At 37.6% G+C, this 12,363-nt stretch overlaps 1 protein-coding gene across 1 annotated transcript in view; it reads left to right on the top strand.

The window, feature by feature from the left end:
• The window catches only part of LOC110314660 (vomeronasal type-2 receptor 116-like), a 20,214-nt gene that overhangs the window by 4,208 nt on the left and 3,643 nt on the right, over window positions 1-12,363 (top strand). Inside the window, exons 2-5 of the mRNA XM_021188914.1 lie at window positions 1,218-1,506; window positions 1,895-2,701; window positions 4,255-4,482; window positions 4,783-4,906. Of these exons, the coding sequence (XP_021044573.1) occupies window positions 1,218-1,506; window positions 1,895-2,701; window positions 4,255-4,482; window positions 4,783-4,906 (1,448 nt within the window). The remainder of the gene's footprint in view (window positions 1-1,217; window positions 1,507-1,894; window positions 2,702-4,254; window positions 4,483-4,782; window positions 4,907-12,363) is intronic.

Below are 12,363 nucleotides of genomic sequence, written 5' to 3'. Positions count from 1 at the left end.
TCTCTCTCTCTCTCTCTCTCTCTCTCTCTCTCTCTCTCTCTCTCTCTCTCATATCTATATAACCCTTTGTGATTTCTTTATTGTTTCCATTCCATTTTTAGATCCTTGATGGTTTTGTTCAATTCCTTAACCTCTTTGGTTGTATTTTCAGGTAGTTCGTTAAGAGATTATTTTGTATTTCTTCTTTAATAGCTTCTAGCTATTTATCTGACTTTCTTGTATTTCTTTAAAGGAGTTTTTTATGTCCTTCTTAAAGTCCTCTATCATCATCATGTCAAATGATTTTAGATCTGAATCTTGCTTTACTAGTGTGATGGTATATCTAGGACTTGCTATGGTTTGAGAACTGGGTTCTGATGATGCTAAGTAATCTTGGTTTCTGTTGCTTATGTTCATATGCTTGCCTCCTGCCATCTGAATATCTCTAGTGCTACCTCACCTTGCTATATCTGACCAGAGTCTGTAGAATTGCAGCACTGTACACTGCTAATGAGCTCAAACATTCACCTGCCTCTTGTCTCCATTGTGCTAGAACTATTGTAATGTGTCATTGTGCCTGGCCCACCTTAAACGAAGAAAATTTATATTTTACAATGGACCAAAAATAATGAACTATTGTGAACTAGTATGATAAGTATTATAATCTGAGATCTTTATCATTCAACCTATTATGGATGAAATTAGAAATGATTAGAACAAGAATAAATACAGAAGAAGAATAAATATAAAGTAGGATGGTAATTTGCCCTCTATAAGAATAAGTTTAAATGATTTTGCAACCTTATATAAACTATATCCATCACCTACATCACTGCCTTGGTGCAGTGAGCTGTGAGAGAATCCAACAAACTTGATAGTTATTCAAGTGTTTTCTTGATGATGGCAATTCTATAATTAAGTTAGGAGTAGATGGAATGCCTGATAAGAGACCCATTTCAGGTTCATAGAGGCATATATATCTTTTGCTTGTTCCTTATAGAACATGAATGAAATCAACTGGATTTTATGAAAAAACTTAATTTAAACAATGCTTATGAATTTGAAGTTTCTTATGGATCTGTAATGATCTCAAGTTTACTGGACTTTCAAAAACAGTAAAGGCTTTCACATAGGCATTTAAGTGGAGTAACATTCAGTTTATAATATTTAATCAATTTAATCAGAAAATATGCCTGTTGGGTACTGTGCTAATAATTATTATAATTTCCTATTTTCAGTTTGCCTTCCAAAATATACCAGTATCTTCTGTCACTGTATTTTGCAATGGAAGAGATAAACGATAACCCCTACCTTTTACCCAATGTGTCTCTGGAAATTGCATATTATAAAGGCAAATGCAATGGTTATTCATCATTATTTACTGATTTAAATATAATGACAAGGAATTATGACACTCTTCCTAATTACATCTGTGATCAATTTGGATGTGGCATAGCACTTACAGGTCCACAGTGGCTATCATCCGCACAAGTGGCAGCAATTCTGCAGTTCTATTTCACCCCACAGGTAAGATAGGTTTTGTCTGTTTGTTTGTTTTTGTGGAAGAGTTTGGACACTGCCTGTTAACTGCCATTATCAAAGAGACTGGGTATTGTAGGTTTATACTCCTTGATCTATATTTCTTAAAGTGCTAATAATCAGAGCCTTGATATAGTTTGAGATTATTTAAAAGAGAAAAAAAAGGAGAGAGTTATAGGAAATAGCAATGTCTAGAAGGCTTAAATTGGACTCTACATTTCTTGAGGATTGTAGGTAATTAAGTAATTCTTTAGTCATGAACTGCAAATAATTTCTTCCCACCACTTCCAACTGCTCCTAAATACAATTAAGAACTTAGACTGACCTTGACAGCATCCCTCTTCCTCATGTGGCTTTCTTGTTCTGCTTCCATTAGATTACCTATGGACCATTCCACCCTCTCCTGAGTGACCAGAGCAAGTTTCCTAATCTGCATCAGATTGCCGCCAAAGACAGATTCCTGCCTGAAGCTGTAGTATCCTTGCTGTTCCATTTCAGCTGGACATGGGTAGGACTAGTCATCCAAGATGATGACCAAGGTATTCAATTTCTCATAGATATAAAAGAAGAAATGCAAAGAAATGGAGTCTGTTTAGCCTTTGTGAATGTGATTCCACAGAACATGCACTTATTTTCAACAAGGTCTGAGAAATATTACAACCAAATAATTACATCTTCAGCAAATGTTGTTATACTTTATGGAGAACTGAATACTTCTTTAGAAGTGAGCTTTAAACATTGGAAATATTTAGGCACACAGAAAATCTGGTTCACCACCTCACAATGGGATGCCATCACAAGTGACAGAGACTTCAGCCTTACTTCATTCTATGGGACTCTCACTATTTCACAATATCATGGAGATGTTTCAACTTTAAATAATTTTTTTCACAGAATGAATCTTTCTAAGGACACACATCATTTTTCTTCTGAAAGACTGGGGTGGTTGTACTTTAACTGTTCAATATTAAAATCGAACTGTAAAACACCAAACCATTGCACATACAGCAATTCTTGGGAATGGTTACCATGGCCCAGTTTTGACATGGCCATGAATGATGAGTGTTACAATATATACAATGCTATATATGCTGTGGCTCATGCTCTCCATGAAATGGTCCTTAACAAAATAGACTTTTGGCAACTGGGAAATGAGAGTACAATAATGCAGGAGTGCATGCAGGTAAAGTGTCTTCCATTAGCAGCTATTGGAACACTCAAAATGACTCATGATTTAAAAATATTTTTTATTGAAGCAATTATACTTTCTCCTACTCAGTTCTCCTCTAGACATCAAGTTCATTTCTTTAGTCTATTACATCCTTTCTTTCTTTATTATTGTTGTACATGTGTACATTCAAAAATGTATAAATACAATTTATTTAGTTTATTTTGGTGTTTGAATATATATGTTATGATAAGACAAACAATCATTTTATTAATCATTTTATTTGTTTACCTTTCGAATGAAATCCTCCCTTCCTTGTTACCTCTCCACATACCCCCCATCCCATTCTCCCTCTCATCTTTCCCTTTTGCCTTTATGAGCATGCTTCTCCACCTGTTCATTCACTCCTGCCTCACTGCCCTAGCTTCCCCTTATGCTGGGTCATCAAGCCTCCATAGGACCAAGGGCCTCACCTCCCACTGTCAGATAAGGCAATCCTCTGCTTCATATGTATCTGGAGCTATAGATTCCTCCATGTATACTCTTTAGTTTGTGGTTTATTCCCTGGAAGCTCAAGGGTTCCAGTTAATTGATAGTGTTCTCCATATGGTTTTGCAATCCTCTTCTGTTCCTTCAGTCCTTCCAATAGCTCTTCCACTGGGGTCTCCAAGCTCAATCCTTTAGATTTCATTTATATTTTTCAGACGCTGGTAGAGCATTTCAGGAACAGCTCTAACAGGTTCCTGTAAGCAAGGGCTTCTTCATCATTAACAGTGCGGGGTTTTGGTCTGTAGATGAGATAAATCCCTAGATGAGTCAGTCTCTGGATGGCCTTTCCTTCAGTCTCTGTTACATTCTTTTGTCCATTTCTTTTCTTTGGACAGGAACTTTTCTGGGTTAAAAATTTTAAGTTGGTTGGGTGACACTTTCTCTCAACTGAGGGCAATGACTATTTGCTACCGGTGGTCTCTACCAGTTGTATCTCCCCTTTGTTGGGTGTTTCTGCTAAATTCATACCTGTTGAGTTCTGGGAGCCTCTTGCTTCCTTGGAGTCTGGGACTTTCTAGTGTCTGCCCCCAGATTCCCTAACCCCCATTGCTACATGTTTCTATTCAACTTCCTGATCCTCTGTACTTCTCTGCTGTCCCTTCCAATACCTGATCCTGTCTCCCCTTTCCCTTCCTCCTCTGATCTCCCTCCCAGGTCCCTCCTACATTCTGATGAAAGAAATCTAAGAAGACCTCAGAAGATGGAAAGATCTCCCATGTTCATGGATTGGCAGGATTCATAGTATAAATGGCCATCTTACCAAAATCAATCTACTGATTCAATGCAATACCCAACAAAATTCCAACTCAGTTCATCATGTAGAAGAATGCAAATTTGATCTACTCATATCCCCTCATAATGGCATTTTAAAAATTGCTTATATGATTTCATTTACTTGATAAGATACTCCAGTAAAGTTGGATGCTGAGAGAAATCTCAAAACTAACAGTGTCTTCCTGTAATACATTTCCTGATTTAGTGAATTTATATTTGTTTTTATGAATGCTTCATCTCTTTAGATTCATGAATTCTTAAAAAACATGCAGTTTTTGAATCCTATTGGAGATGTAGTGATCATTAATCCCCAAGCAAAAAGAGATTCAGAGTATGAGATCCATATGATTTGGAATTTTCCACAAGGGCTTGGAGTAAAGGTGAAAATAGGACGATTTTATTCATATTTCCTACATGATCAAAAGTTGTACTTATATGAGGACGTGATCCAATGGGCCTCAGGATATAGCCAGGTCAGTTTGTCCTAACTGAATGTTTTACAAGTAGATACAACCATTGTAGCATTGTTTTATACTTTTTTTCTATAGTGATTATAAGATCATCTTTTGAATTCTTGAATATTTGAAAGAATGATATTTTTTAATTGTCTACTTTTTGTAGAATTGAATGTATATGGTAAGCAATTGCACTAAATTCAATTTGTCCATTAAATTTGTTTTGCTATATTTTGCCAGTTTCATAATATGTGCTAAACAGTATGATTAAAAACCTAGTAGGTAATATCTGAAAGCAATGCATATCTTGCTGCACAGATACCAACTTCTATATGCAGCGTGAGCTGTGCTCCTGGATTTAAGAAATTCTACCTAGAAGAAAAACCATCCTGCTGTTTTGATTGTTCCCCTTGCCCTGAAAATGAGATTTCAAATGCCACAGGTAAGTGCAAACTGTAGGGGAAAAGCCTATAGAATTTTTTTCTCTCCCCCCAACTTCCTCCACATTAAGAACTTGAAAGTAACTGGAAGGTAAATGAAGAGATAAAATACCTGTTTCTTAATATAATATATTATTTCATATAATCAGTACTATTTGACGAATATTATATTGTGTGGTATCCTTCATATGTGTAGAATACATATTTGTTGAGATAAATGTGTGTCGTTTCCATTGAATGTGCAACTGTGCATATGTTCACAAGTATGGGAGTAATATTTGATACTCCCTGTCTTTCTCAGTTATTCCTGTGTTTTCAGAGTCCCCAAAAGAAACAGAACTGTTAGAAAGAATAAAATGTGAAAGAGAATTTTTACTCTATTGCATGCTAAGATTTGGTTAGTCCAACCATGGTTGGTCTCATGGTCAGGAGGCAGAGGATGTATAGTTACTGGATACATGAGCCTGGGTGCCTCAAATGTTAAGGGTATTCTAAGCAAAACTGTACCCTTTATTTCATATGGCAAGTCCACACAATATGAATTCTGATGTCTTCTCAGAATGGGACCAGCAATCTCAGTAGTCATAAGCAAAAAATATGACCTGGATGCAAATGGTGTTCAAGGCAGATGAGTTTGACATTTTCTACAGCACCTCTGTGAGAGTGTAGATGTGTGCTATGACCCCTTGCTTTCTATTGGGATATTTGTAGTTGGAACTAATGTCCTCATCTTTTTACTATAAACAGTTTCTTAAGTAAGGTGTCACTGGCTCTTCTCTATTCTCTAATCCAACTATTTTCAGTTGTTATACAAGCACTGCATGGATTATTCTCCATTTGAAGAAGTATGCCTTAATGTTTTATATTTCTTGGGAATTTTACTCATGCTAGCATGCACATATATTTTAAATATTCTCTTTGCATTATGCATGCAGTTGAGATTGGTTGTTGAATCTCCTATATCTTAGTTCCTAACAAGAATCTTTATGGGCAGAGCATTCTCAGAAGAGATGCTGCTTTCAACTTAAGCAACATGCACTTTGTACTCCCAAGTATATCCCACCTCAGCATACTATCAAAGAATAGGTAGTAGTTTCTCTTGCCCACTAGTTCACAGGTGAGTTAGGAAGGGTTTTATATAGAAATGTGTACAAGTGTGCTATATGGTCTTCACAGAAATGTCCCTGGTCATATTGTCAATGCTGGATTCCATTTCTGAGGGACGTCCTTTCCAGTTCTGAGTGGTATCTTCACTTTGTCAGGAAGTTATCTTCTCTTTCAATGTATATAGCTGACATGGAAGGTAGTAGCATTCTCTTCTCAGTTGTTGGATGATATCCATTGCTTCTCTCACTTTGGACTTTTCATTCTACAAAACCAAACCAAACACCTGTTGTTATCTTGGTAATATTGCAACACTGTAGAAGTGTTAATGGCTACTTTACTTGGTGCAAAAATAAAGGACTTGCTTTTGCCAATCTCCATGAAGTTTTCATTCCTTTTTCCTTTTATTTGCTTCTTAATATCTTCAGGAGTATCTTGAAAGGCCTTTTTCTGACACCTTTCCTTAACCATGTGTTTCAAAAAAAGCAATAATTTTGTTTTTCAGCTTAGAAATATTAATTGTCAGTTATTGTAGAATAATCGAAGCTACTAAAAAGGCTAAGGCAGGTGGACCATAGATTTAAACTTGGAGTACATTGTGAAATTCATCTCCAGTCCTGCCGCATATACCTCTCCATACCTCAGCCACTCAGGTCCTGATGAGCTGATGCAGCCTCCTGCTCCACAGTGCAACCCACAGCTACCTCTGCCACATTTGACACTCTGCATTGTGATCACCATTCCAAAGTATCAATATTGGCAGATGTCATAATATTAAAGTTAACTAACCTCAAAAATTCTACCACAAAACCATACATCTAATAAACTCTTTCACCAAATCTTGCTGGATACAAGGCTGAGTAAAAAACGTTAGGGGGCCTTCTAATTGCAAATAACAAATAGACTGAGAAAGAAATCATGGAAACACCCTTCACAATACCCTCCTGTAGCCAGGCAAGACTTTCAGTGGAGTGAGGGGGACATCAACCCACTCACAAAACTTCAACTTAAAGCATTCCTGCCTAAAAAATGTGCAGGGATAAATATAGAGCAGAGATTGAGGAAACAGCCAACCAATGAGTGGTTCAATTTAAGACCTATCTTATGGGATATATCCAACCCCTGACACTATTAGTAATAATCTACTTTGCTTGCAGACAGGAACCAACCATAACTGTCTACAGATAGGCTCCATCCAGCACAGCGAAAAATCTGTCAGATTATAGGGAGGTTTGTGGAAGTGTGGGAGATTGAATTGAGTAAGCTAGAGGGTTCAAAGATACTAGAAGGCCTACAGAATCATTTGACCTTGGCCTATGGTGGCTTACAGAGTCTGAACTACCAATCAAAAAGCACACAGAGGCTCAAACTAGGCCCCCTACACATTTGTAGCAGATGTGCAGCAGCTTTCTCTTCATGTGGCTTCCCTAGAAATTAGATCAGGGCCTGTCTCAGACTCTGTTGCCTGCAACTGGATACCCTTCCCCTATCTAGACTGCCTGGTTGGGCTTCAGTGGGGAGGGATGTGCTTAGTCCTGCTTGGAATGGATGTCCCAGGCAGGGTGGTCACAAGGGGGTGTTCCACTTTTCTGAGGTTAAGGTGGGAGTTTTATAAGGGTGAGACTGAGAGAAAAGGGCAGGAGAAGGTTGTGATTATGATGTAAAGTGAGTAAATAAATTAATCAAGTGTCAATGAAACACACTTCAAAATAGCAGAAAATACTTTGAGGTAACCTTTACCAAACAAATGAAATACTTGTGATTTAAAACTTCAAGTTTTGAAGAAAGAAATTAAGGAAACTATCAGAAGATGGAAAACTCATTATTAAAATTGCCATTCTACCAAAAGCAATCTACAAATTAAGTACAATCCCTCCCAAAGTTCTAATCAGGTTATATGAAGACATTGAAAGAACAATTCTTACTTTATTGTGAAAAAAAAATCCCATAATAACTGAAAACAATCCCAAACAATCAAAGAAAGCTTGGAGGTATCACCACAATTCATTTGAAGCTGTACTAAATAGGTACAGCAATAAAAACTGCATGGTATTAGCATAAATATAGATGTGTTAATAGGTAAAATCAAATTGAAGACACAGATATAAATTTAAACATGTGTGGGCACCTCATAAGAAGAAAAAGATGCTGCACAGTAGGAAAATGATATCATCCTTCAACAAATGTTGTTCATGCAACTAGATGTATACATGTAGAAGAGTACAAATAGATCCACATTCATCACCATGCACACAACTCAAGTCCAAGAGTATCAAAGACCTCAACATTAAAGCAGGCATACTGAGCCTGACACAAGAGAAAGTGGGTAACATTAGTGAACATATTGACACAGAAGATGACTTTTGTTGTTGTTGTTTTTTGTTTTTTTTTGAGACAGGGTTTCTTTGTATAGTCCTGGCTGTCCTGGAACTCACTCTGTAGACCAGGCTGGCCTTGAACTCAGAAATTTGCCTGCCTCTGTCTCCCAAGTGCTGGAATTAAAGGCATGGACCACCACACCCGGCAGAAGATCACATTTTGAACAGTACACAAATAGCATAAACACTAAGATCAACAATATATGAAATTACAAAAACCTGAAAGACTTCTGTACGAGAAACTACGTCATTAGTCAGATAATGAGGCATTAATGGAATGAGATGGAAAATATTTTTACTAATTTCACACTTGGTAGAAGGCTAATATCCAAAATATATAAAGAACTCCAGAAAATAGATATTAAAAAACCCAAATAAACATCCTGGTGATGGTTGTACATGAATTTAATACCAGCTATAGAGTAAAACATGCAGTGACTGTAAGATCATTCTGGCCTACAGAGTGAGATTCAGGAGACCCAGAACTCCACAAAGAAATTCTGTCTTGCAAAACAAAGTAGAAGGGCGGGAGAGATGATTCAGCTGGTCAGAACAATAGCTGCTCTTTCAAAAGACCTGGGTTCAATCCCAGCATCCATATGGCAGCTCACAACTATCTGTAGCTCAAATTCTAGGGGATATGGCACATTCAGAAATATATGTAGCCAAAATTCCAATGCACATAAAAGTGGGGAGGCACCCTCTCCTGTCTCCTCTAGCATGCCCCTACACTGGGGCATCAAATCTCAAAAGGGCCAAAGGTCTCCCCTTCCACTGATGCCGGTTAAGGCAAACCTCTACTACTACTAGCTAGAGCCAGGATTCCTACATGTATACTCTTTGATTTGTGGTTTAGTCTATGGGTGCTCTGTGGAGTCTGGTTAGGTGATACTTTTGTTTATTCTGTAGAGTTACAATCCCATTCAGCTCCTTCATTTGTTCCCCTAATTCTTCCATAGGTGTCCTTGTGCTCTGTTAGATGGCTGCCTGTGAGTATCTGCAGCTGTATTAGTCGAGTGCTAGCAGAGTCTCTCAGGAGACAGTTATACCAGGCTCCTGTCAGCACAGACACTTCTTGACATCAGCAATAGTGTGGGGGTTTGGTGTCTGCTGATGGGATGGATCCCTAGGAGGGGCAGCTTCTGGATGGCCTTTCCTTCAGTATCTGCTCTATTTTTATTTTTTATTTTTTGTCCTTGAGTTTCCTTATGACAGGAATAATTTATGTGATTAAAAATTTGGAGATGGGTGAGTTGTCCCATCCCTCAAGTGGACCCACGCCTATCTTCTGGTTGTGGTCTCTACAGGTTCTAACTCCCTTTTGTTTGGTATTTCACCTAATGTTATCCCCACTGGGTCCTTGGATCCTCTTGCTTCCCTGGTATCTGTGACTTTCTATTGGCTCTCCCCAGTTCCCCACTTCCCGTTGCTACATACTCCTTTTCTAATGCTCTGGACTTCTCTGCTATCTCTGCTTTCTCTTCCCATAGATAATTCTGCCCCCTTCTCTCTCCCACTTCTCTCTCTCTCCTAAGTCTTTCCCTTACTGTACTTCCTGTGATTATTTTGTTCCCCTTTTAAGTAGGACTGAAACATTAACACTTTGGTTTTTCTCCTTCTTAAGCTTCATATGGTCTGTGACCTGTATCCTTGATATTGTGAGCTTTTGGGGTAATATCCACTTATTAGTGAGTACATACCCTGTTTATCCTTTTGTGTCTGGTTTACGTCTCTGAGGATGATATTTTCTAGGTCCATCATATGCCTGCAAATTTCATGTAGTCATTGTATTTAATAGCTAAGTAGAACTCTATAGTGTAAACTAACAAGAGTTTCCCTATCTATTCTACCGTAGAGGAACACTCTTGTTGTTTTCAGCTTCTGGCTATTATAAATAAGGTTACTATGAACATAGTGGATCATGTATGTGTCCTTGTTATATGCTGGAACAATTTTTGTCCAGTAGTGATATAGCTTGTTCTTCATGTAGAATGGTTTCCAATTTTCTGAGGAACTGCCAAACTGATTTCCAGAGTGGTTGTACCTGCTTACAATCACAGCAAAGGAGGAGTGTTCCTCTTTTTCCACATCCTTGCCAGCTGTCTTAGTTAGGGTTTTACTTCTGTGAACAGACACCATTACCCAGGGAACTCTCATAAGGACAACATTTAATTGCATGTGACTTACAGCTTCACAGGGTCAGTGCATTATTGTCAAGGCAAGAGCATAGTAGCATTCAGGCAGGCATGTTACAGATGGAATGGAAGTTCTACATCTTCATCTGAAGGCTGCTAGTGGAAGACTAACTTCCAGGCAGCTATTATGAGGGTCTTAAAGCCTATAGACTCAGTGACATACCTATTCCAACAAAGACACACCTCTAGATAGTGCCAGTCCCTGACTCAAGCATTTTCAAACCATGACAACACCATCTGCTCTTGCCTGAGTTTTTGATCTTAGTCATTCTGATTGATGTGTGGTGGGATCTCCGAGTCATTTAGTTTTGCCTTTCTCTGATGACTAAGGATCATGAACATTTGATTAGGTGATCTTGAGCCATTCATGATTCCTCAATTGAGAATTCTTTGCTTAGTTCTGTACCCCATTTTTAAAAAAAGATTTATTTATTATTATATCTAAGTACACTGTAGCTGTCTTCAGATGCACCAGAAGAGGGTGTCAGATCTCATTACGGATGGTTGTGAGCCACCATGTGGTTGCTGGGATTTGAACACAGGACCTTCAGAAGAGCAGTCGGTGCTCTTAACCACTGAGTCATCTCTCCAGCCCTCTGTACCCCATTTTTAATAGGGTTATTTGGTTCTCTGGAATTTAACTTCTCAAGTTCTTTGCATTGTTTGGATATTAACCCTCTGTCAGATATATGGTTGGCAAAGTACTTTTCCCAGTCTTTAGGTTGTCCTTTTGTCCTATTGCCAGTGTTCTTTTTGATGTCCTATTTGTCAATTGTTTATCTGAGAGCCTGAGCCATTGGCATTCTGTTCAGGAAATTTTGCCCTGTGCCCATGTGTTTGAGGCTCTTTGCTACTTTATCTTCTCTTAGATTGAGGATATCTGATACTATATGGAGCTCCTTAATCCACTTGGAGTTGATCTTTGTACAAGGAGATGAGAATGGATCAATTTGCATTCTTTTACATGCCAATCACCAGTTGAACCAACATCATGTGTTGAAAGTGCTCCTTTTTTTCCCCTGTGGATAGTTCAAGTGACTTCTTTGTCAAAGATCAAATGAACAAATATGTGTGAGTATATTTCTTCAATTTCACTACTATTCCATTGATCTACATGTCTGTTTCTGTACCAATACCATGAGGTTTTCCCCACTAATGCTTTGTAATACAGCTTGAGGACAGGGATGGTGATTCTTCCAGAAGTTCTTTCATTGTCCAGAATGGGTTTTGCTAGCCTCTTTCTTTGTTTTATTTTTTATTGTATTGTCTTTTGTTTTTTTCCTAATCCAGATGAAAAAATTGAATTGGAATTTTGGTGAGGACTGCATTGAATCTTTAAACTGCTTTAGTAAGATGTCCACTTTTACTATGTTAATCCTGTCAATCCATGAGCATGAGAGATCTTTTCATCTTATGAGGTCTTCAAATACTTTCTTCAGAAACTTGAAGTTCTAGTCTACAGATCTTTCACTTGTGTAGTTAGAGTCACATCAAGATGTTTTATATTATTTGTGACTATTGTGAAGGGTGTTGTTTCTCTAATATTTTGCTCAGCCTTTTTATCCTTTGAGTAGAGGAAGTCTATTGATTGAGCTAATTTTAGATCTAGTCATGTTGCTGAAATTGATTAACAGCTGTAGGCATTTACTGGTGGAACTTTTAGGGTTTCTTATGTAAACTATTATATCATTCACAGATATTGATATCTTTACTTGTTTCTTTCCAATTAGTATTCCTTTGACCTTTTTTTTTTTTTTTTTTTTTTTTTTTTTTTTTTTTTTT

The sequence above is a fragment of the Mus pahari genome, unplaced genomic scaffold (genome assembly GCF_900095145.1).
Source record: "Mus pahari unplaced genomic scaffold, PAHARI_EIJ_v1.1 scaffold_4807_1, whole genome shotgun sequence".
Taxonomy (NCBI): Eukaryota; Metazoa; Chordata; class Mammalia; order Rodentia; family Muridae; genus Mus; species Mus pahari.
Note: the sequence above shows the minus strand (reverse complement) of the source record. Positions and strands in the feature narration are given on the sequence as shown.